General features: G+C 38.2%; 1 protein-coding gene across 4 annotated transcripts in view; it reads left to right on the plus strand.

Annotated features, from left to right (window-relative positions):
- Positions 1-139: 139 nt before the first annotated feature.
- WDR11 (WD repeat domain 11) overlaps positions 140-24,535 on the plus strand; it is a 35,526-nt gene continuing 11,130 nt past the window's right edge. Inside the window, exons 1-19 of one of the 4 annotated variants that reach the window (XM_021529285.4) lie at positions 140-299; positions 1,559-1,670; positions 4,938-5,091; positions 5,906-6,079; positions 7,099-7,285; positions 7,752-7,917; positions 8,129-8,243; positions 9,213-9,408; positions 10,436-10,539; positions 10,937-11,110; positions 12,428-12,512; positions 17,240-17,346; positions 19,432-19,507; positions 20,959-21,064; positions 21,362-21,486; positions 21,898-22,045; positions 22,363-22,469; positions 22,936-23,050; positions 24,251-24,422. In XM_021529285.4, coding sequence (XP_021384960.1) covers positions 214-299; positions 1,559-1,670; positions 4,938-5,091; positions 5,906-6,079; positions 7,099-7,285; positions 7,752-7,917; positions 8,129-8,243; positions 9,213-9,408; positions 10,436-10,539; positions 10,937-11,110; positions 12,428-12,512; positions 17,240-17,346; positions 19,432-19,507; positions 20,959-21,064; positions 21,362-21,486; positions 21,898-22,045; positions 22,363-22,469; positions 22,936-23,050; positions 24,251-24,422 — 2,509 coding nt within the window. In that variant the 5' untranslated portion in view covers positions 140-213. Of the gene's footprint in view, positions 300-1,558; positions 1,671-4,937; positions 5,092-5,905; positions 6,080-7,098; positions 7,286-7,751; positions 7,918-8,128; positions 8,244-9,212; positions 9,409-10,435; positions 10,540-10,933; positions 11,111-12,427; positions 12,513-17,239; positions 17,347-19,431; positions 19,508-20,958; positions 21,065-21,361; positions 21,487-21,897; positions 22,046-22,362; positions 22,470-22,935; positions 23,051-24,250; positions 24,423-24,535 lie in introns of all 4 variants that reach the window. The other 3 variants (XM_021529284.4, XM_021529286.4, XM_021529287.4) reach the window with 3 other exon arrangements.

Consider the following 24,535-nt stretch of genomic DNA (forward strand, 5'->3'; position numbering starts at 1 on the left):
GCTGCCCCGGCTGAGATCCGGAGCCGCAGCAGGGCAGGGAGGGCAGGCGGGACGGAACCGCCGTTCCCGGGCCGCGGCGCCCCGGCCGAGCGGGGAGCGGCGGCGGCGCCGAGGCGGCGCTTCCTGCGGGGCGGGGCCGGCAGGGCCGCGGGCTCGGCAGCGGCGGCCGCGGCTGGGGCGGCCCCGCCGGGCTCCGCTCCCCGCCGGCTCGCCATGCAGCGCTTCACCGTCAACATCAAGCTGCCGGCGCGGACCCTGACGGGCGCCCTGAGCGCGCCCAACCGCGGCGCGGCGGACTGGTGAGGGCCGGGCCCGGGGCCGGGCGCGGGGCGCGGGTCCCTCGGCGGCCGGGCTCGGCTCTGCCCCGGCGGGCTGTCCGCAGAGCCGAGCCCGGCAGGGGCAGCGGTGGGGCCCTGGAGAGGCCGCGGGTGCTGCTGTCCGGCTGAGCCGTGCCCGCAGGCCGGCCTGGCCCGGCCCCTCCCGGCCCATGGCAGCACCGCAGGGTGGGACGAGATGCCCGGAAGGGATTGTCCTGTGTGGGTGCCCCCGCATCCCTGGAAGTGTCGCAGGGATGAGATGCCAGGAAGGGATTGCTCCTGTGTGGGTGCCCCCCATCCCTGGAAGTGTCGCAGGGATGAGATGCCAGGAAGGGATTGTCCTGTGTGGGTGCCCCCCATCCCTGGAAGTGTCGCAGGGATGAGATGCCAGGAAGGGATTGTCCTGTGTGGGTGCCCCCCATCCCTGGAAGTGTCGCAGGGATGAGATGCCAGGAAGGGATTGTCCTGTGTGGGTGCCCCCGCATCCCTGGAAGTGTCGCAGGGATGACATACCAGGAAGGGATTGTCCTGTGTGGGTGCCCCCCATCCCTGGAAGTGTCGCAGGGATGAGATGCCAGGAAGGGATTGTCCTGTGTGGGTGCCCCCCATCCCTGGAAGTGTCACAGGGATGAGATGCCAGGAAGGGATTGTTCTGTGTGGGTGCCCCCGCATCCCTGGAAGTGTCGCAGGCCGGGCTGGACAGCGCTTGGAGCAGCCTGGGACAGTGGAAGGTGTCCCTGCCATGGCAGGGGTGCCACTCATGGGTTTAAAGTCCTTCCAACCCAAACCATTCTATGATTCCCTGCTTAACTTCTAAAGTCAGACAAGCCTCGTCAGATTTTCGCTGTCACTGTAATAACTGTAATGACTCCTTTTTGTCTATAAATAAGTAATAAATAAAAAAATATATGCAATTAATTATATCATTGCAAATATATTTCTTGCCTGTGTTCTTACATCTAAAATTTGGGAACGCTCTTCACGAATTCTGATGTGATGTTTTAAAATACGGAAGAAGATTCTGAGATGGGCACAAAGAGATGCTTTGTGGTGGCTTAGGGCTCCAGCAGACAGCGCAGTATTATTTTATAAAGCTTTTATGTCACTAAGTATTTGCCATCTGATAAACATCAAATAAGGTGTCTAGTAGCATGCGTTCAATTTACCAAAAAACCCCTCATTTGTGATGTGAAGAGTTTTTGTTCTGTTTTCCTTGTTGATGATGCTCTGTGCTCTCCCAGGGGCTGGCAAGGTTTGATTGCATATGGATGCCATTCCCTCGTGCTCGTAGTGGATGCCAACTCTGCTCAGACCTTGCAGGTTTTGGAAAGACACAAAGCCAGTGTTGTCAAGGTGAGATGTTCCTGGTTGATGGTATATTACTGTAAATACTTGACTTGATGTTCCGCGTGATTTTGGCATGAGATCTGATGTGAAATACATGTTTTTTATGTGATCTCTTTTGCAGCTAAGTCACATCATGCATGCTGAAATTTGAGTTGAGGTTGATGGCATATCTTCCTAGAAAATACAGAATATAAAAGAATATCTGGAAGTGCTTGTTAGTGTTACAGAACATAGATATGTTTCTAAGAAAGCTGTTAACTTAAGAGATTTCAAATGAACATTACAAAATAGTAAATGAAGCCCTTTGCTGCTGCCCTTTCTGATCCTCCTTGTTGGGAGAAGTGCACCATTTGTCTAGGAATGTACTTTCAAGCTTTTCCTTCTTTTCTTGAAGAAAAGGAACAATAGCAGGCAAAACTGAACATTTATCTTAGGGATATAAAATGGCTAAAATTTTAGTTTAAGTGCAGGGTACCTGTACTTCCCTTTAAATGTCCTTATCTTGAAATTGCAGAGTTTGACATTGGGTGAGTGTGGAACAGGTAATATTTCTTTGATTCATCTTTTCTTTGATTGTGGACAATGACAGATTTCACGTAGGGTTTAGAGGATTGTTTGGCTGGCAGATGTGTTTGATGGTCCTTGGCACAAGTGCTGTATTTATTAGAAGACTGTCAATAATTTATGAAGAATTATAGGGTCTTAGGTGGGGGGGGGTTTAGTGGGATCTTTTTGTGGTAGAAGAAAAAGGTTGAATGTGTCTTCTGCTTTACCATTTTTTACTTATCTTAGCAAATCGTAGCAAAATTAGTTCTTGATCTATGCAGTGATAGCATTTTAATGAGTTTTGGTTACATTCAATAGCTTGAGAAGTTATTTCATCAGGAACACAAGTGCTGAAGTCCAATAATTTTAAGATAATTTTGCAGAGCCACTACCTGAAGCTTTATGAACAGAAATGTAAGAAAATGGCTAATTTATGAGGTGGAATAATGAAAAAAATTCTCATCTATGTGAAGAAATAGGCATTACATAAAAAATGCTTATGAGGCCATGATCATTCTTGATACTTTTACATTGCTGAGAAATTTTCTTCAATTCCTAATTTTTTTTAAGATTTTGTAAATGTTAAGAGCTGGAGTGGATCTGTAAGAAATCTGCTGTGTAAATCTGACTTAAAGTATTTGGCGTAGAGGTTCACATAGCAGCCTCAGTCCACTGGGGATCTTCTCCCCAAAAACCTGTGCCTCAGTTCTAAAAAATTCCAAAACACACCACATCTGTTATGAAGAAAACAAAGAAAAAAGCAGTTGTTTAATAATCCTTTTGCAGTCCATTTTGCTATTTTCCTTTACATACATCCTCTCCTTTGGCTGTTATTACTTTGTCTGGAATAGGTAAAAGCTTCCCTAAAAATGGATCCATGTTGGTTGTCCATCTGTCCAAGTGCTGTTTGTATGGCACTGAAGACTTGTATGGAGTGGATTATATCTGATTTGACCTTTACAAAGAGTATTGAAAGCATGCTTTTATGGAAGAAAATCTAATTACAAGAGAAGTTTTTTGATCCATCCACACGAATGAGAAGATTGAAAGGATGTTTGTGTCTTTTTTGATGCATTAATAAACAGTGATAATAAAGCTTTATACATGAGGTGGTATGAATGGTGAAAATTTTAAAAAGTCACCTCTGATTCCTGTTTCTGACTGATGCTGCTGTATTTTGAAGTCAAGTAGACAGTGACTAACACCGTTAGAAAATAAATTTCTTTTAGCAGGTGGTCAGGTCCTGTGTGGGCACTTGTTGGATCAGTGTGACTGCAGAGATAAAAGAGGTTCATGGTGTGGGAGCACCACATGGGCTCTGCTTAGTGCTGGTCATATAAAGATCTCCTTTTTTGTTGTTTTGAGCTTGGTGACAGCTCCTCCCTTGAGAAAGGAGGTTTTGCAGACACGAAATTTGCTTTGAAGTAAGATGCATTTAACTGAGAAATAAATGGCTTTGTAGGTTTTTATAGTTACAGTTACACAGCCACCTGCAGATATCCTAAGGGGTAGTTCTTTCTTGAACAGCAGGGAAGCAAGAATTGCAAAAATGAAAATTGTAGGTAGAGGAGAGTCTCTCAGGAATTCTTTGTGATTCTGGTAGAAACATGCTTTGAGTTTATAGAGTTAGAGATTGTGTGCTGTGCTTGTGTCACATTTGTTTAATTTATTCATCTGGTTTGTGAGACAGATGCTTCTCACACCTCTGAGAGGGGCAGCACAAAGGTGCAGCAGGGCTCTGAATGCTGCTGTAAATCTGGTTCATGGTGCAAAGTTAGTGCTGCCTAATGCCAGTTCTGTTTTAAATGTCACATTTTCAGGATGTGCAGAAAATCCTGTGTTTGCCTCACCCTTTCTGTGACAGGCAGTGACAGCACAGAGGGTGGAATTTTTGTGGCAGGTGAATTCCCATTAGCTTAGCACTAATGTTTCTTTATTCTGCCAGTGTCTGCAGTCTCTCCTGGGGCAAAAGTTCAACCTTAAAAGCAGATAGCAAAAGACATGTGGGATAGATAAGGAAGAAGTCAGTGTTATCCCTCCCCTTGTAATCTGAGAGAAGTTGTAGACAGAGTGTTTCAGATTTCAAGACACAGATTTCTCATAAGTATTGCCAATTTACAGTCCTGTACGGCTTGAAATCCCAAATTGGAAAGTGGTACCTGGAAATCAGTGGTGGCAATGTGCTGAAAATAACCAGAAAGGTAGCAAATGTCAGCAACAACTTGTTTTTGTTGTCTTATCAGACAACACATAAATTAAACATAACCTTCCTTCCTCACCAATACCACAATATATTTGTCAGATTAGGAAAATCACATGGTTTAGGATGTGTATAAGAATGGAATGATAATTTTTCAGCTTTCATTTGATTGGAAGTCAGTGGGCTTAGGTTTGTGGGTGCCCACAGAACCTTAAATGTTGCCATTTGGTTTCCCCTGAATATTTGAGTAAATTATCTATATGCATGGTGTGTATGATTGGATTGTTGTAGTTAGCCTCAGGAACAACTATTGTTGATTTATGTAATTTATGAATATCAGCCATGCAGCACAATGCTGACCTACCTTAAATTTACTCAAGTGATGGTGGCTTAAAGGTATGGTAGAGGTGCTGTTAGCATTAACTATTACTGTGCTTTTTTATTGAGTTCATTATCTGAAAAATATGAACTATGGTGTCTGTGCCTTACATATGTCTCCTTTAACCAATTCCCATCTGCATTTTCAGGTTAAATGGGCTAAGGAAAATTACCACCACAATATTGGCTCTCCATATTCCTTACGTTTGGCTTCTGCTGATGCCACAGGGAAAATCATCGTGTGGGATGTGGCAACAGGAGCAGCTCGCTGTGAAATACAGGAGCATTCAAAGCCCATCCAAGGTAATGATAGTGCCTGATGTTTATAGGGGAGTTGTTTTATGGAGCATTGTGTACAAATCCATCACCTGCCTCTTATAAACTGTGCTCGGTTCTGACAGGGAATTTTCCTCTTGGGATTACTAGCCCTCTTTATGTTTGCTTGTTCATTTTGTGAGTAAATATAAAGATTTACTGTCTCCCAGAGGAGTGCTGTGAGATTTAATTCATTATGGTGATGTTTTCCAAGTTCTTGTGAAAAAAAGGTAGAATCTATTTTTATGAACAGTATTGATTGTCAAGTACATCTTCCTGCTCTTCAGCTGGAGTTGGGGTTTTTTGGGGCATTTCAGCTATTTAAAAAATTTGTGATGATGCTTACGTTATACCTGGTGGGCTTTTAAAATCTATTATATAAAATTCCTCTTACGGAATTAGGTTGTTTGTTTTTTGTTATTATTCTGTTTTGTAAATCTTGTGAAAGAAAATGCAACATTTTAAATCTGATACTGAGCCACTGAAAATTTGTTGACTGCAGTTCATTTTTTTGTTTGTGTGTACATTATAAATTGGGTTTTATTTACTCCTTACACCAATTCACTGAAGATTTAAAGAAGTCCTGACCATGCCAGTTTTCAGACCAAATGAAGCCTTTTATTTTCTGTGAAACCAAGGAAAGCTCTTACCACCTCTGAAAGGGCTGAGTGTTACACTCAGCTTCATTTTACTCCTGAGCTTAAGACTGATAAAAAGTTTTTAGAGTAAAGAAGATATTTGTGTCCAGGTCCAAACTGATACCATCCCAAATATTAATTTTGTTTCCTATTTATTTTGACAGACATGCAGTGGCTGTGGAATCAAGATGCTTCCAGAGATTTGCTGCTTGCAGTTCACCCACCAAATTATATTGTATTGTGGAATGCAGACACAGGCACCAAACTTTGGAAGAAAAGTTATGCTGAAAATATCCTGTCTTTTTCATTTGATCCCTTTGATCCCTCACATTTAGCTTGTAAGTTTATATATATAAAACATTGGGGCCTGGATATGTGTGAGCAGGAAAATTGTTAAACTGAGATGTAAATGTTGAAATCAAAAGTAATAGATTGAAGAGAATAATGTCAGAAAGAAAAGACAGGGAGCCTTTGGCCAGTGTGGAATCTTTGTTCAGAAGGTGCTGCTGTGTGGGAAGGGGGAAGGCAGGCATGAGAAGAGAAGTTTGAGATCTGAAAAGTTTGAGACTTTACAAAAGGAAGTGTGAAGTGTGTAGAGGGAGCTGGAAAAAGCCAAGGATAGAGAGCTCTGTGAAGTATAAAAGGCTAAAAAGGGATGGGTGCTGAGGAAGAAGCCAGTGAGATAAGTAGACCAAGAATAAATGTTGTTTTCAACAGAAAGCATTTTACAGGACTCGGTGTAAGATCAGTACCAGAAGTGATTCAGATGTCAAGGGGGATATAGTGCACATTTATTAATTTTAGCAGGAAGAAACTGAGAGAAATAGGAGAGTCACCATTTTATTCTTAAATTTAGCTTCATCACTCCTGACTTGTAATGAGACAGTGCAGTTTTCAGCCTTTGTAGTTTGGGGATTTTTTTTATCTGCCACATCATTCAGTCTTCTATGAACACTTCAGCTGTACAGCTGAGCTTTGTGCTGCAACATAATTAATGTGAATTAATGATTATTTGAGCAATGCTCTGCATGACAACAAAAAAATAGTCAGTGTGTATTTTGTCTTCTATTTGCTTTGTGAATCTTAAAGAAAAACGGTGAGAGAGAAAAACTGAGCTTCTGCCATAAATACAGTAGTTTTTAATATAAAAGTTCAATTTTTTTTAATATTAATTGATTTTAATGGATCATCTGCTGCTCTTTCAGCTAGAAAGTGCTGGTTGTACAGAATCATGAGTTTTCTCTTTGATCCAGTACTACCAAAGTTATTAGCATTTCTCCTCACCAAAATGTCTTTAAAATGGAATGCCACAATCAAATTGCAGGCTGAATTGTGCTATTTTTCTTTCTTGGTCCAGTGCTCACCAGTGAAGGAATAGTGTTCATCTCTGACTTCTCCCCATCCAAAGCTCCTGCCAGCTCAGGGAAGAAAGTTTACATCTCCAGTCCTCATTCCAGTCCTTCTCACAACAAGCTGGCTGCTGCTACAGGGGCCAAAAAGGCCCTTGATAAAGTAAAAATCCTAATCAGTAATGAAAAACCAAGGTAGGCTGCAAATATTTCTTCTCAAATAATACTTTGTGTACTTTATTTTGTCAATGTAGTGAGGTTAAAGGATGTAAGGTAATACACACAACAGTATAAAATTGAAGTGAGCAGTGTGTAAGGATAATTTCCCATGAATGCCAATAACTGTCAGGGCAGCCAGTGCTGTTCCTAAGTGAATTGCTTTGGATTTGAGATGTGCAGGAATTACTCTTGTTCCATTTGAATGTGCAATTGTTAAAATTACTCTGTAATCTTATTTAGACAAAAGTCAACAGGATGGAAGTCAGTGGTGCTTTGCACTGCACTCAAAATAGAGCACAAGTCAACTGTAAAAATGCAGGAAAAATGAAACTTAATTCTGTTTTAATTTTAGAAACTTAATTCTATTTTAATTCTATTTTGAATCTGATCTGTTCATGACATTATATCATTACCTAATATAAGTTCATGTCTGATTTTACAGTGCTGAATCTGTAACACTCAATGACTGTCTTCAGTTGTCATATTTGCCTTCCAAAAGAAACTACATGCTCTTACTGTATCCCAGGGAAATTCTGATTCTTGACTTGGAAGTGAATCAGACAGTGGGTGTGATTGCCATTGAAAGGACAGGGGTGCCTTTCATACAGGTAGATTTCCTTTTTTTTCAATTATTTTTTCCAATTAATTGACCTCCTTAGTCACAAATCCTGTAGCTGAGGAAATTCATGGAAGTGTTTCCTTAATGGTGACACTTCTAATGATTTGCTCAAACATCAGGAATTGTGGGCTCCCTTGCAAGTGTCCTTTGCAAAGGGTAAGATTTTGAAGATATAATCTAACAGCCATCTCTTTGCCCAGGTAATCCCTTGTTTTCAGAGGGATGGGTTATTTTGCCTGCATGAAAATGGTTGTATCACCTTAAGGGTTCGCAGATCCAACTGCAGCATCACTGCAACTCCAAATGAGGAGCCAGGTGAGTTTTATGTCAAAAATGTCCAGAAATTAACTTGGATGCATTTTAATTAATAATTTAACATCAATAATGACCAACATTCCTCATACAGGATGGTGAATCTAGTGCCCTTCTAGTGTTTTGTTTCTTATATATTGAATTTAAATTTAAATTTATTCTGTGTTTTCCCAAAACAAATCCCCAAAACAAATTCTGAAAACAAATTCAAAGTTTTTTAATTCCCTGATATTAAGTGTGAAATATATTGTATTAATTATATTAGTTATATTAATTAATATAATTATTAATATCCTGACTATCCTTTTGTTGCTGAATAATACTTAAATTAGTGACTTAACAGTCACATATGCAATAATGTTGTAAATAAAATATTAATGTGTTCCTTTTATCTGTAAGAAAAAAACGGTTTTTAGGCAAACTCAAGACTTTGGAAGTAATTTGGTTAATTGGAAGATTGATTTTAGACCTAAGATATGGGCTTAAATATATATAAAAATCTGAATTGCTAAACTTTTGTCTCATTAAATGTTACTAAGAATGGTCTTGTAAATGTAATGGTGGAGACTGGAAACAAGGGAAAACATAATAAGTTCTGTTTGTTAATTTTGCTTTGGGCAGTTTACTAATTTCTAGTGATTTACATTACTGGCTTCCAACTTCACCAATAAACCTGGAGTTTTGGATTATGGAGAGCAGGTTCTGCCCAGCGATGAAACTGTTATTGTTTTAGGTTTTTCAAGATTCATATGGAATAATACATTACAAAGTTACATTTTGGAGAACTTTGCAGAGCTTTGTTGTGTACAGCAAGATCAAGGGTGTGTTTTTTACTGCTTTTCCTGATTGTTGCACAGGAAACACATGGATTTCAATCAGAGTGCTCAGTCATGCTTTCCAGTTCCCTCTGTTGATTGCTCCCATTCTGTGTTTTTCACTCTGCCTGTTCTCTGTGGGCTGTGGGTGTTGCAGATCCAGAGCCAGCTCAGGAGCTGGTGTATGATTTAAGAAGTCAGTGTGATGCCATCAGGGTGACCAAAACAGTTCGACCCTTCAGCATGGTGTGCTGCCCAGTGAATGAGAACGCTGCAGCTCTCATAGTCAGCGATGGCAGGGTGATGATCTGGGAATTAAAATCCAGCATTTCTGGCAGAAATGTGCGCAACAGGTAATGGCATTTACTTTTCTTACCAAAGTTTCTTTTTTTTCCAAATGATGTGCAGTATTTCATTGGATTTTAAAGGCAGCAGTGATCCTTCTGTGCATGGAAGTGTTTCATGTGCTGTACATGTATGTGAGTGAAGAAAGAGGAACAAATTCTGTCATCCAGATAGATCAGTTCCCTTTCTTTGAGGAAGTGAAGGAACTGTGTTTAATTTTTCTTTTTTAAAGGAAGTTCCACCCTGAATGTCTGGAGTAAGAAAACAAAAGATAGAATGACTATTTGTTTTATTTTGGGGGAGCATTTTCCTATCTTTTGGCTTTCTTCTGAGCATATAATTTCCCTTAGGAATGAATCCCTCACTTTCAGTCATATGTAAAGACCAAAATGTCTGTAAAGAACTACACTTTTAGTAGAGGAATAGCTTTCTACTGGATTTGTGTGAATTTGACACTGGGCAATATGAAGCTGCACAGAAGGTGACTGGAACATGGTGGTATAAAAAATGGTTTTATACACAGAGCCTTTAGAATTTTAGATTTGGGGCAGTCTCTCAAAATACTGTGTGAAGTGATACAGTGCTTGGAACAGTCAACGTATTAAGGTTGTTCTGCTGCAATAACCCTTCAAAGTACTATGGAATAAAATAAATAACTTCTGCCATGAAAAAATGGAATTATTTTAAATGTCAGTATTACCAGGTTTTCAGCATAGATCTCTTGTTGCTCATCAGAGATATAGTGTTTTTATTCTTAGTTTTCCCAGAAATAGTGCTAGATGGATTTCTTGTGCTACATATCCAGGAAAGTGGTTTAGAATCTAAATTGGTTTTTATGTCTTCTATTCTTAAGGGTTATTTCTAAAACATTGATCTTTGTCAGGAAAAATGTAATATTACAAGAGGCAGGTGTGCTCTTTGCTGATGACACAGAGCTGCCCCAGCCCAGCCAGGACACAGCTGCAGGGGCAGTTTGAGTCCCCTGGGGATGGAGGTGGTGCCTGCATGAGGAACTTATTCCCATTTCTTTTGCAGCAGTTCCAGTGCTTCACCTCTGTATTCTCCAGTCTCCTTCTGTGGAATCCCTGTAGGAGCATTGCAAAATAAACTTCCAGACCTCTCATTAGACAACATGATTGGTAAGAATTTTATTTTCTAACAGTAACTCCAAAATAGAAGAATTCCTGTTTGCTAAACAAATTATCAAATTACTCCTCTTGAGGATTTTATGTTGAGGACCAATGTTCCAAATTCATTTTCTTTGAGGATAAAAAATATTTTAAAATGGAATTTGGACAAAACACTTCGATTTTTTTTGTTATTAATCTTAGAAGCCTATTTATCTGACACATCCCCTCTCTGTGAACTCTAAACAGCAACCAGTCTTCAGAAAATTTTCATCATGCAAAACTCAGGAAGAAGAAATATGTCTTATAAAATGTTTGTTAATTTTTATTACATAAATTCCTGTCTGAAAACTTTCTATAAACCTCCAATTAAAATTTCATGCTATCAAGAGCTTTCACTTTTAAGCAGGGCAGGGTGCAAGCACTGGAGAAGAGTTGAGGAATTCATTTCTGCAGGAAGTGCACCTGAAATTCCTGCTGACAGGACTTCTGTCAGGGCTGCCTCTGCCTCCCTTCGCCATCCGCATGTGCCCGCCCCTCACAACCAAAAACATCAAACAGTATGAGCCCATCCTTGCTGTTGGTGAGTGCCTTGAGCAGGTTATTCATTGCTCTGAAAAGAATAGATCCTGTGTTAAGCTCAAATATAGTTGTTGGTACAGAAAAAAAAATCTGTCTGTTGATGCTGTGTCATTTATTGCAGATAGTGACCTGTGTGTATTGGTTTGGTTCTGAGTCCTTGGGTTCTTTTTTATTGCTTTGGGTTTAAGCAATGCTACCTGAAAAAATGCAATCTAGTAGCAAGTTTTTATTTATCCTGTTATTTACTGTGATATTGGACTGCTGATACACTCAGCATTTTATGTGTTGCTCTCACTTCATTCTGAATGTCAGGAAATAGGGACTTCTGCAGCCCTGCATTCCTAGAACAAGCTAATGAACTTCACAGAGACTTTATTTTCACTGTGATATGAATTTCTAAAATTACACTTAAAGCACATAATTTTTTTCTGGATGAATCTCTTCTGTTTTACCACAAATGTAGTTAAACTCATCTAGCTATTAGAAGAGTTGCCAGTGAGCACCTGATGTATTAACTTGGAATTTTCCCTATTTAAAGCTGATTTTTCTGTCATCCTCTAAAGCATAGGCACTCCATCATGACATGATGTGATGCTGCTAAAATGTAACTTGTGGTTTCCCATGATCTGCAAATGTTAAAAAAGGTGAAATATAAAGATTAGAAAGCAAACAGGTGTAAAGTGCATTACAGCAAGGTCTTTTTAGACTTAACATACCTGAATGGCTCTTTAGGTATCCATTGTTGTAATTCATAAAGTTGATATGAGTATAATGAAGTTCTAATGGAAAATTGTAAGTTTCAGTATTTAAGAAGGTTTTTGATGTAATTGAAGCTCAAAGCTACTGGGTTACTGATTTCTAATTTGGAAAAAAGTCATTATTTCAGGATGAGAAAGTAAAATTGCTTTAATGATTCCATAAAATCTACCCAGGATTCTCCCCTGGCATTATTTGGGATAACAGTTAAAAGATTTCCTTGAGGAGTTTACTTATCTCCAGTAATCAAAGCAAAAAGAAACATTCCTGTCTTCTTCAGCTGGGTGGGTGTGCTGTGGAAATGCAAGGAGAATAATCAGATTTTCTACAGGCTCTGCAAAAAGTTTTGGGAAAATGTATTGATTCAAGTGGATATCAGTGGCTGCAGAGGGTTTAATATTTGTGATTTAAGTGCTAGAAATTCACATAGTTTTTGTAAAATTGTAAAATATAATAGTTACAGGTATCTAAAAATGAGAGAGAGAAAATCTTGCATTTTCACTAAAGCATTGGAAGAAAAGAATAATATGTGTGCCTGTATTTTTTTAATCAATTTTTCTAGGTACAAGCAATGGCTCTGTCCTGGTGTTTCACCTCACAAGTGGACTTCTCCACAAGGAGTTAAGCATCCATTCCTGTGAAGTCAAGTAAGATTTTCATTTTAATTCCTGCTATAATCCTTCTAGGAAACAAATGGTGAAATACCCGAGTGATGTTACCCAGCAGTGTGGGTGACTTTGCCTTGCTGTTAATGAAATCAGGAAAATTGTTAATGAAATCAGGGTAGAGGGGTCTACCCTACCTTTGCTGTGTGAGAGCTCCAACACCCTGACAAAACTGCAATTAAAATTATATTGAAAGAAATACTGGAATTGCATCTGTGCCTGCTGATCTGGGATGCATATCAGCTACTTTCAGTCTCTTCGGTGCACTGCAGGACAAAGAACTCTTTTTAGGACAAGAAACTTTATTTATTCCATAACTATTGGGATTGAGTCTTTTGAAATAATGCTGGTTGCTGTGTCAAGCTTTATTTGCTTTATCCCCTTGGGGCTGCAATTGCTGTTGAGACAGTTCTAGTCCTAAGGGAAGTAAAGACAATTTTTTAAAGACTGAATATAGGAATCAGTATTTATCCATCCTAAAAGAAAGTACAGAGTAAATTTTAAAGCTTTTGTGCTGTGTGTTTGTGTGCACACAATGGCAGAGCTTTTTGGATAACTGATGGCACAGATATTCAAGGTGATGCATGCTGGATACATATTTCCAGGCAGATTTAAGCATGAAAATAAAATACTTATTTCTAGTACAAATATTGATAAAAAATTGTATCAGAATTGTGTTTTGAAGCCTTTATCTAGTTAAGATTTGCATTTTACTGTACATTCTGCAAAAAGTTAAGTACAGATTACTGAGATTAGGCAGCTCTGAGAGTTCTTTGGGGAAACCTGCTTGGAATCTACCACCAAAAAAGTAACTTCCTTTATGTTTGTGGTGTAATTACTTAGCTCTGTAAGAATGGAATTCCCCTCTCTCTTCTAAACCATTTAAAACTCTTGGTTTCATACCACTAACTACACATGAAATTATTTTTATTTTACTTTCTGTTATGCAGCACAAGAGGAGAGTCCTTTTTTATTACAGTGATTATAAAACTTGAAATGAAAACCCCTAGTTACATTTCATATCTAAAAAAAAAAAGAAAGAAGAAGTTGGAGAGGGAGGAGGAAATAAACACAATTTTGATAAAAAAGCTGTGTGCATTACTAGAAGTATTGTTAGTTTGGATTTTTCAATTTTGTAAAGGGTTTGCAGCTTTTGAGAAACTTTGAAGCAAATGCCCTCAACAAATCTTTTTAGAATTAATATAAAAGGTTTGTGAATCCTATTTAGCCTTAAGCTGTTGTCAGAGTATGTCTTTTAAATATTTGCTACAGTTTCTTCAATTGTCTGAATGAGTTTCTACATAATTTTTACAAGTTCAAGGGAATGCTTCAAGGAATTCAGATTGGAGATTCTTTTCTTTTTTTTAATTAATTTTCATTTCTTCTTTCACTGGGAATTGTTATTTTGCCTCTGTTTCCATTTTATCTGGAAGAACACCTTCAGGGACCATCATTATTTTAGTATGTAATTGAGAATACCCTGAAATTGTAATTCCAGGCCAGCAGAGTTCTCAGTGCTCTTTATTTAGGAAGAGAATGTAATAAAAATTAGGCAATTTTCCTTTACAAATCAAGTGTTCTAAATTATTGGCCACTCAGTTGTTTGGGTGTTAGCAATTATGATTTCTTTTTTTGGTTTTTTTTGAGATTAAAGTATTATACATATGTAGTTACATGCTGGTTTTTGTTTGGTTAGTTTTTTTGTTTGTTTTTATTTAAACTTTGAATTTGTGTTGGGACTAGAAGGGGGAAGAATTGCCTTTCTGTCCTGCCTTTTAAGATAATATGTACTTGTGGGTAAACTTGAATTTTAATTTTATTTCATACTATTATTTAGCTTTCACTATTTGTTTAGAATTGTGGAAGTAAATACTTTTCTGTTGAGTTTAATTTTATTTTTATAAGGAGATGGCGGTAAGAAGCAGCAGAAATTATTAAAGCACACAAAGAGGGAAAATCAAGCAGGCCACTGCAAGGAGTGTAAGTGAGAGAGAAAATCAAGAAGAGGATTTTGGCCTGGCAGGAACTGGGAGCAGAAGGTCAGGATTCCTTCAGGACAGAGAGAAATACAAATCATTCTCATCACTAAGAGGAACTGGAAGAACCATGAAATAACCAAGTCTGATACCTGTGGACAGTAGGCAATTCTGGTGATAATAAAACACCTTCAGTGCAGAGAAGAATATATTTGAGACATGCAAATAAAGTGTCTGCAGTGCAGCTTTCAGTTCAGTGGCACATTTGCAGCTCTCAGTGCTGCTTTGGCTTATTTTCTAGTGAAATAGCTGAGACTGGAGAAGTGCTGCTCATTCTTTTTCACTGAAGCTCAGCAAGTTCAAGGCTGCAACAGCTTTTATTTTTAAAATTAAAATTTCACTGACTATAACAAGAATGTCTGTGGCCTGCAGGCACAACTTGAAAATTACTACATTCCATCCTAATTTTAGCAGTTGAATTGAAGCTGTTTTAGCATTTGAATTTCAGCTGACTGCTCTTTGGGAAACTGCTTTGCAAACATTCATCACCTCTTCAAAAAAACTTTCCTTGAATAGAGAAATTAGAATGAAAAGTATCTACCACCACTTTGGGAGCACATATGGTTTAATTTCCCATTTTTCCTTTTTTTTTATTTTCTTACAATCCTTAAATTTAAGTAGCAGCTGCCATGTCATAAAATCACAACAGTCTATTCCCAACTAGAAATGTAATTTGTGTTTTTATCCACTTCAGTGCACTTTGTGATTTGTTTGCACTAGAAACATTAATCAAAACAACTGAGTCTCACTCCTGAAGTAACTGAGACAAGTTGAATATATAGAATCTCTAAATGTTACATTTAAAGAGTGGATTCAGTCTAAAAAGTGGTTGGCAGCTGAATATAACCCTTAATTCTGGTAGGCAAAGATGATTTTTAGGAGGAAATGTTTGCAATTTTAATAGAGAAAGCGTTACTTGTTTCCATCATTAAAATTGGAACCATTGTCTTCAGAGTCTCAATTTCTATGTACGACAGTGACAAAAAATATGTTGTTTCAGGTGCAAGCAGTTAGCTGAGCTAAGGTTTCCTTATGATTTTGAGTGTCTTGGATTTCTGTAGATTTTTATTGGTATTGACAGATGGCCAGGCAGCAGCAGAGAAAAAGGACTTGCCCTGTTAAATCTGAGCTGATGAAAGAAGTGTAAAAAATGCTTCAGATCTTTTCAAGAGAATGGTGAATAACTACCAGCAATAACAATGCATTAGGAGTGGGCTTTTTCCAAAAGACATAGCTGAGATAAATGGAAAGGTGTCAGAATTCACATTTCTTCCATTTCAGAAAGCTCCCTGGATTTATGACCCTTTGGAGACTTGCAATGTCACCCATTACTGCACTTGCAGATTTCTATGCAACCATGCCTGAAATGTTTCAATTAATAATGGAATACTTCTCATTTTGATTGAAATTAATGGTTGAGTTTCCATAGGTCCTGCTGGGAAAAAAACTGGGCCCTAAATTTTTAACTTTTTTTGAGGACTTAGGACTAAAGCTTCCCATGTTTTTAAAGCTTTAACTAAAATAATAAATGTGGCTGTAAATTATGTGCAAAATATTATGGGACTGCCTTTTGGTTTCACCCATGTACATTGTATTTAGGAAACTTCTACTTAATGCAGTGTGAATTGGATTACTGACAGTAAATCATAAATGCTGTTATTTATCTTTCTTATTCTGCACATATATTCTTCCAAAGCAGGCAGTTGATGAACCAGAATACTTGTCCTGGGAACAGTTCTTAAGTAATCTGTGTTTGAAGGCTTTGAGGAAACCTTAAATCCTTTTGTCTGTGTTAAAGTGAAGTTGAGCACATACGTGCATTAGAGTTCAATTTTCTTTGGAAGAGCTCCTTCAATTATTTCACAGATAAAGCCAATTTTGCAGGCACCAAATGTGTGTGGGAAATGGGGCTGGAGAAGGTTCTTGTTTAGGGACAGTCCCACCCAGTGCCACTTTCTGTCCCTTTTGCCTGTGGTGTATTTCAGGAACTGGCTGAAAGGCCATCTGTGCTTCCAATATGTTCTATTGAGTTCAATTTTATTTATTTATTGTTATTTTTTATTTTTTTATTAAAGCAGTGGAACTTTACATCCTTGCAGCACTGCAGCATAATTTGCTTGGGAGCTGCTTTGGTGTGATCTAAAAGAACAACAACAAACAAACGGCCAGATTTATGGTTCTTTTGTAAAATCTCTTCAAGGCCTCTCTTTTTATATCATCTTTATTTCTTCTCTCTCTGGACTGAAAAAAATAAGGCAACCCACACTGCCACCCACATCAATATTTTCCTGTGTGCTGGGAATTTGGAGTTATTTGATAGTAACCACTGATTTGATCAGAGCAGGGCTTTTAATCCACTCTAGTGCTGATATCTGAGAGGGCTTTTTGCAGAAGTTAACAGTGTTTCTACCTGAATTTTATTTAACCAAAGTAGAGCTAATGCAGTCTGAAAAGAAAGCTGCTCTAAAATTTAATTCAGTAACTTTATATTCACACCAAAGTTGTTAATGTGTAGCTTCTTTTCATGCTTAAATATGATGTTTCCAGAAAGTGTAGAAAATTACATCTGTGCTGGGTTTTTAAGAATATTTGTGAAAAAAATACTTCAGTTCAGACTTGTAGCAATTCAAATCTTTTGGCTGATATGCTCCATGTATTTCCTTCTGATCACAGGGGAATTGAGTGGATCAGCTTGACTGGCTTCATTTCCTTTGCCACATCAACACCCAACAATCTGGGACTGGTCAGAAATGAGCTGCAGCTGGTGGACCTTCCAACAGGTTTGTGTTTCCTGAGAAATCTGCTCCAGGGGCTGACAGATTTGCTGGGGAGTGACAAGTCCTGACTATTATTTTTTTTTAATTCTTTCTATTGTCATTACAAAATAAAATAATAAATGAGCTTTAACCCTTCCTGCTCTTCTTTGTGAAACCACAAGATGTGTTTTGTCTGGTGCTCTGCAGACAGACAGACTTGAACCAGCACCTTTGCAAAAACATCTTGGACTAATTAAAAGAATAAGTGTCAGCAGGGGGTTTAGAAGGAGCCACATGGGGTATTAGTGGTGGATTTTGTTCACAAACTGTATATATTTCCCTATTTCCAAATGTGTTTCCAAATCTGCACCCACTGTTTCATGTGCACCTGAAATAGTGTTGAACCATTTGTTGTGTTGTGTTGCACATGGTCAGGATTTGATGGTGAATGAGTGTAAAAGAGATTTAAAGCAATAAAAACTGGTACTTTTATAAAGAACTGGAAAGGTTAAAAAGAAAATAACTGTTAAAAGATACTGGTGACAGCAAAATTAACAGGTTGCAACTATTTTGGCCTCATAGTGGGTGATAAATACATTTGTAATGAACTCAATATTTGCACAAGAAGAACTATTAACTGGAGAGATTAGACAGCCCAGAACAGGAAGCACTTCAATAATTTTACATTCTTTTTGAATGTGGAAAGCTGGAGCCACTTAAGTTCTAATTGAAGAGCCTGAATCTTGTAGCACGTGGCTAATTCTGAATTGCTTTATGCAAAGTGACTTTTTAATTGGTATTTTTAAGGTTATGGTAAGACCTCAGTTGTATTTCCAGGGTGCAGCACAGAGAGGTTATTCTTGTAGAATAATATTATTGTAAAGTTTTTTCATATAATGTCTTTTGTTCACCTGTTTAAAATCAAAACAGAAAAGATTTGCACTGGGAAATTAATCTCATGTAAGATGGGAATCTGATTTTTCATTCACCTTGTGAATCAGTATAGAACATCTATAGGCAGTAGTCATCAAAGGTTCAGAATATCTGCAGGCAACCACGTTTTGAATACATGTGAAAACATGAGACCTTAGCATTTGGTTTGCTTAAAATTAGTACATTTCCTCTTTTAAACCTTTCAAGAAAGGCACAGCAGTTTAACTGTTTGATTTTTTCTTCTTCCCTCACTTAGGAGCCCGGCTTTCTATTTTAGGCCTAGGAAAACTCTGCTTATTCAGATTTGCTTTGATAAAATTCACATGTACGTTTCTGAACAAAAATATGAAAGAAAATTGCTAAGATGTTAAAAATAGAGGAGACAGAATTCCAGTAGCCTCTGACAGCAGAGCTCTAACTCATTTTCTTGATAACTAGATTTATTCATGTAGCTGCTTCAGTAATTTTGCTGTGAGCTACAAGAGGAGCTAAAGTTTATCACTTGGATTTTCCTTGAAAGCTAAGGAGAATGAAACTTGCATAGAAGATACTGTTTGTAGGTCATTTATTTATTTTAATGATATCTCTAACACCTATAATTCTGCAATATTTCCTACAAGTGGATGAAAATTTTCTTGGGAATGAGATTATAAACTCTTAAGATTTACTACTTTAGCTGGAAAGGAAAAGAGAATGGTTTTGGTAAGTGTAGAATGTAGCTGACCATGAAATACTATCAGAGTTCATGGCAGAGTTAATTTCTCTTATCAAACTTGAAATCTATAATGAATTTCCTCCTTGGGGAATTGAGAGAATCTCTCATTGACTTTGAGTGGAAAATAATAACTCCTTGAACTCTCTCTCTATATTTATGTAATCCTGATTCATCCATTTGAATTGCTTTGTTCTGGAAGTGAGTCAGGACAGTATTTGACAGTGGAGTTTACAATATATCTAATGTAAACTTTGAGATTTTATTGATGAACTCTGAAATGCAGTAAAATGAAACTGTAAAACTTTGACAATGACAACGTTAGAGATGACAGGTGATTTGGAGATGTTCTGGTTTGGTTAGTAAACTGGTTGTGTTCATAGACAGAGCAGTTTCTATTTAAATTTCTCTTTTTCTGTGTAGTTTATTGACTGTTGCTGTTCTCCCCCTGTTCTGTGCTCCAGGCAGGAGCGTTGCATTCCGTGGGGAGCGAGGCAATGACGAGCCAGCCATCGAAATGATAAAGGTGTCTCATCTGAAGTAAGTGCATCATCCTTGGGAAGTTTATAAATTTCACTGTACTGCATAAAATTCCTCAGAACATCATAGACATGCCAAGACAAAAAGCACTTCAGAGTGTATAGGAAAATATTCAACAACATCAAGAGGAAAATGTTTCAGAATATTAATTCCAAGTGAAAAAGCTGTGAATGTTTCTGTGGTTGACTTTGTCACTTCAGGATCCAATCACATTGCAAAGTCAGTAATTAATATTTTATTTCTTACAGGAATTGTGTTTACTGAATAGGCTTTTTGATAAAGTTGAGAAGAATAAAAGTGCTGAACTGTTTTTTTTCAACTTTGATTCTGTTATGAATTAATACTCTTTTCTATAACTTAAGCCTTACTTAGAACTAGGAAGTTTGCCATTAAAGATTGGATGATTATTCATATTTATTTAGCTTTTGTAAGTATTTCACACCTTTGTAATAACTGTCTGCTAGAAAATCAGATGTGAGATACAGTTGTTTGAAAAGTCATCTGATAAATGACCAACTTGTTTCCTTTCAAGTCATTATTTTGAGCTCAGGCCTCTGACAGGAGGCCCTGATCTTCATTGTATCAAAAATAATAATTGTAGTACTCTGAAAAATGACTTCACTTTCTTGTATAAATAAAATTAAAGCAGTATTGATTTTAACAGGGTATTATCTCTAAATCTTAAAAGCTTTTTCTTTACAGTGGAAGAAAAAAATTCCTCTAGCTTGCACAGGAGTATTTTTCTAGGTAGAAACTCCAGAGTATCTGGAAGAGTTCAACCATATAATGTTCTTAATAATGCATTAAAAATTAAGAGCAGCCATGGGCTTAGATGAAGAGGCTGGAGGGTGTAGAGTGAGACAAGAAGGGAGGTTCACTTGCAGAGAGATCAATGCAGTGCCTCCTGAGAGGACAAATTGCTGTGGCCTCTGCATTTTCAAGTTAAATGTGAAAAGTGGTGGATTAAAGGTGTTTACACTCACCCAGCTCCACAGATCAGCAGTCTGAAGACATGACTGGCAAGTGGTTTAGTGTGGGATGATTTTATTTTCATTTATCCCGGGATTAGGAAGTGGCATGCATCTGCAGGAGGGAAAAAACTGTCCAGCCTGCAGTCTTGTGTGTTTTTCTGGTGTTTTGTGCCATCAACTCAGGCTGAACATGGTGAGATCAGAGGTGCTGCTGCTCTCTCTCTGAATTATTCCCCTTGTCTCCTCCACAGTAATTGTGCAGAACCACCTGGCAGAAATTTATAATTCTGTTAGTTTTGAAGAGAACTCTTTTTCAGACATTGTTTTGCTCCTCAGTAACTCAAGGGAATCATAAGCTTCTGAGGGGGATTTGATTTGCTCTGCTAACTAGTTTTTGAGGGTCTCTAGAGTGCTGGTGTGAACAGCATGAAGTAAAATGCTCAAATGACTCTTGCTGGAGTAAATTCTCATTTGTTTCAGGCAGTACCTAGCTGTGGTATTTAAAGACAAACCACTGGAGATCTGGGATGTCAGAACTTGCACTCTGCTCAGAGAAATGTCTAAATTCCCTATAGCCACTGCTCTGGTAAGGAATAAACTCTGTTACCTTCTAATAATATGATACATTGAAATAGTATAATATCTTTGAACAATTTTGTAGCAAGTGTTAGTGTAGCTGTAGCATATACAGAGAAAAGTTTTAACATTTCATCTGTCACCAAATGGAGGCAGGAAAAACTGAGGTTCTGATGAAAAAATCTGTTCTGCCCCTTGGGTGATGGAGGGAGGTACTACAGATCTCCTTGGAAATTATTATAAAGCCCCAATAAATTCAGGGAATAAACCTTTGTTTTTCCCATTTTTCCTGGGCCATTTTCCACAGGAGTGGTCACCTTCCCATAATTTAAAGAGCCTGAGGAAGAAGCAGTTGGCAGCCAGGGAGGCCATGGCCCGGCAGACGGTGGCATCAGACACTGAAGTCAGCAGTGTGGAATCCTCTGTGATCAGGTATCCCCCCTCCTGATGGAGTCCTGGGCTACAGCAATTGTTCCTTTCCCACCATGTGCCATTCTTCTAATGAAAAGAATATTTTGGAACTGGTTCTTGAGTGCATAGTAAGCAAAACAGCTTTATGGGCCTCCCTTTAGTTTGTATATGGGGGACTTTGATGTACCTGTTACTCTCAGGTGGACTGTGGCAGTCCATTGGTTACCTGGTTCTTCAAGTAAAACTCTTACCCTTGGACAAGTTACTTGCCCTTTCTACAAGAGTGGAAGTAATAAATAGTTAAGTGTTGCACAAAGTGTTTAGAAGCATGTAGGCTCTTTTTTTTTGTGCTGTTTCTGTGCATGAGGTAGAATTTGCCTTGCAATTCTGATTTCAAGAAAGAAATAATTGTATCTCATGTTCTTTTTAAAGCTTGTTGCAGGAAGCTGAAAGTAAATCAGAGCTGAGCCAGAATATCTCTGCCAGGGAGCACTTTGTGTTTACAGGTGCTGATGGGCAGGTTTATCATCTCACAGTAGAGGGAAACTCAGTAAAAGACAGTGCAAGAATTCCTCCAGATGTGAGTTCTAATTTTTCTATATCATTGATGCTTTAATATTTTGCTTAGCTTTGATTGTCAGAAAAACATCAGGGATAAGCTTTGTAGCAGCAAGTGGTCAGTAATGCAGTCCTTTGAAATCTGAAATATGAATTCCAACTTAAAAAATTGGTAGCAATTCTATTTTCACAGTTTTATATATAATTTTTCCTGTTTTAACTGAATTTGGCCTATCGTGTTGTATATTTTTTTTTAATGAATACCAATGTTGAAATATTTATTCATATGTTTGAATCTCTTAATCACAAGATGTTTTTCTGTTTCTTAAATATTTTCAGGGAAGTATGGGTAGCATTACTTGTATTGCCTGGAAAGGAGATATCCTGGTTCTTGGAGATGTTGATGGAAACTTAAACTTCTGGGATTTGAAAGCTAGAGTATCCAGGTATGAGTGCAAATTAAGCCTGTCAAACATGAGATGATGAGTATTAGAATGTGGAATGTTTTCATCCTTCCTCATTTTTGTTCTTCACTCTAGGGAAAAATGCAGATATTTTGGAAGAAAAATTCAGAAAATGTCTACTGTGTCACAGTTCCCTACATTTCATCTCTTGTGCTTTCAGAAGAATTAACATTTAATCAAGGTTTTAAAACCAGTTAGATATCTTTTTTTACATTAAATCTGCAATGGCTTTTGGTTAAACATTATGTATTGTAGTGTTTATTCCAAGCATTTCATCATTTCAGTTTGATAAATTCACAATCTGGACATTCATTTGTGTGTGCATCTATAGAGAGATTGTCCTCCTCCTCAGTCTGTGCAGTACCAGGATTTGCAGAATTCCTGGAAAGGATTCAGTTTCCTACAATATTGGGTATAGAATGTGGATCCTAATCTTGTCTTTCCTTAGGGGGATTCCTACTCACCGGAGCTGGGTGAAAAAAATACGGTTTGCCCCGGGGAAAGGAAATCAAAAACTTCTTGCAATGTACAACGATGGGGTAGAAATTTGGGATTCAAAAGAGGTAAGTGGCTGTGGGTTTGATAGGCACTTCTCTTCAAAGCCCACACCTCACCTCTGCAGATCAGGATGAGTGAGGGATTAGGTTTTACTGAGTCAGGATTTCTTGCTGGCAGTTGTATGATAAAGTCACGTGGCTTTTCTCACAAGACTTTTACTCCCTATAAGGCATCAATGAGAAGAGTCTTCCACTCTTTAAGCTGACAATGTCTGAGATTCTCTTTGTCATCCTTTTGCCATGGTTTTGAGGCAGACCTTGAAAATTTAAGGGGGAGTCCCCAGTCTGAAACTTTAATCTGTGATAGGAGATTGCTTTCACAGCAGGTTTCTTCTGTGTATGGTCAAGAGATGTAATTTGTTAGGGGCTACCAGAAAACCAGACATCTGTTCATTAACATTCTCTAGCTTCTCTTCTTACTCAGAAACTTCCTAGTTATGTTCACAAACCTTCTGGGGTTTGCTTTTAGGTCTCTCAGGGAATTATAGTACCATGGCTCAGGAAATACAATGGTGCTGTTTTAACTTAGCCCCTGGAATAAGGTCAAGGTATCAGGGTATGAAAGAGGAATTTTAATTTTTTTTCCTGTTCACTTTGTAATGAGCACCAGCTCCAAACTCAGACACTTAATTAGTGCAATATGAAACTCCACTGATGATAAGAATGGATAGCAGATATGAACAACTACTATGAATTACATAAGTAGAGTAGGATATTACCCAATGAGTCTCTCCTTGAAGTACATTTGAATAATTTTGATGCCACAAGGTACTCCTCCCATAGCTGTTCCCTCATTTTTTTCTAGGATAAAGGAATTTCCTACATGAAAGCATTTAAAATTAAATTCACATTTTCAGTCAAAAGCCTTTCAGAACATCTCTAGTAATATTTTATAGTCTCAGTTCTATTATACATCTAATCCTGTCCTGTTAGAAAAGATAACAAAAAGGCAGCTGTACACTATGCTCAGAAGGATTTTTTTCTTAACCCTAAATTGGGAAATAGTATTATTCCAGGGCAACCATGTGCCCTGCTCCAATGTTTCTAAATTCCTTACTCTCCAGAAAAGACCATTATTGAAATGATTTATGGCTAACTTCACCTTTCATGGTGAGTTTTTTGCTGTGCCTCCTGGGTGTGTGACACAGCCTCACACTGGGTGATGGAGAGGCTGCTAAAAATAAAAAAATAACTGAACTTTTGCAGGTACAAATGGTGAGCAGTTTAAGGAGTGGGAGGAATGTGAATTTCCGGATCCTGGACGTGGACTGGTGCACGTCAGACAAAGTGGTGCTGGCATCAGATGATGGATGCATCCGAGTGCTGGACCTGTCCATGAAGCCCTCGTGTTTCAGGATGGATGAGCAGGATTTAATAGGTGTGCTCATGTCATCTTTGCTGCCCACTGCTTGATACTTCTGCACTCCTCTTTGGAAAGTGGAGCTCAGCACTTCTGTTAGAACTGGGAGTTGATGTGCAGATTTTCTACTT

Source organism: Lonchura striata, chromosome 6, assembly GCF_050655825.1.
Source record: "Lonchura striata isolate lonStrDom1 chromosome 6, ASM5065582v1, whole genome shotgun sequence".
Taxonomy (NCBI): domain Eukaryota; kingdom Metazoa; phylum Chordata; class Aves; order Passeriformes; family Estrildidae; genus Lonchura; species Lonchura striata.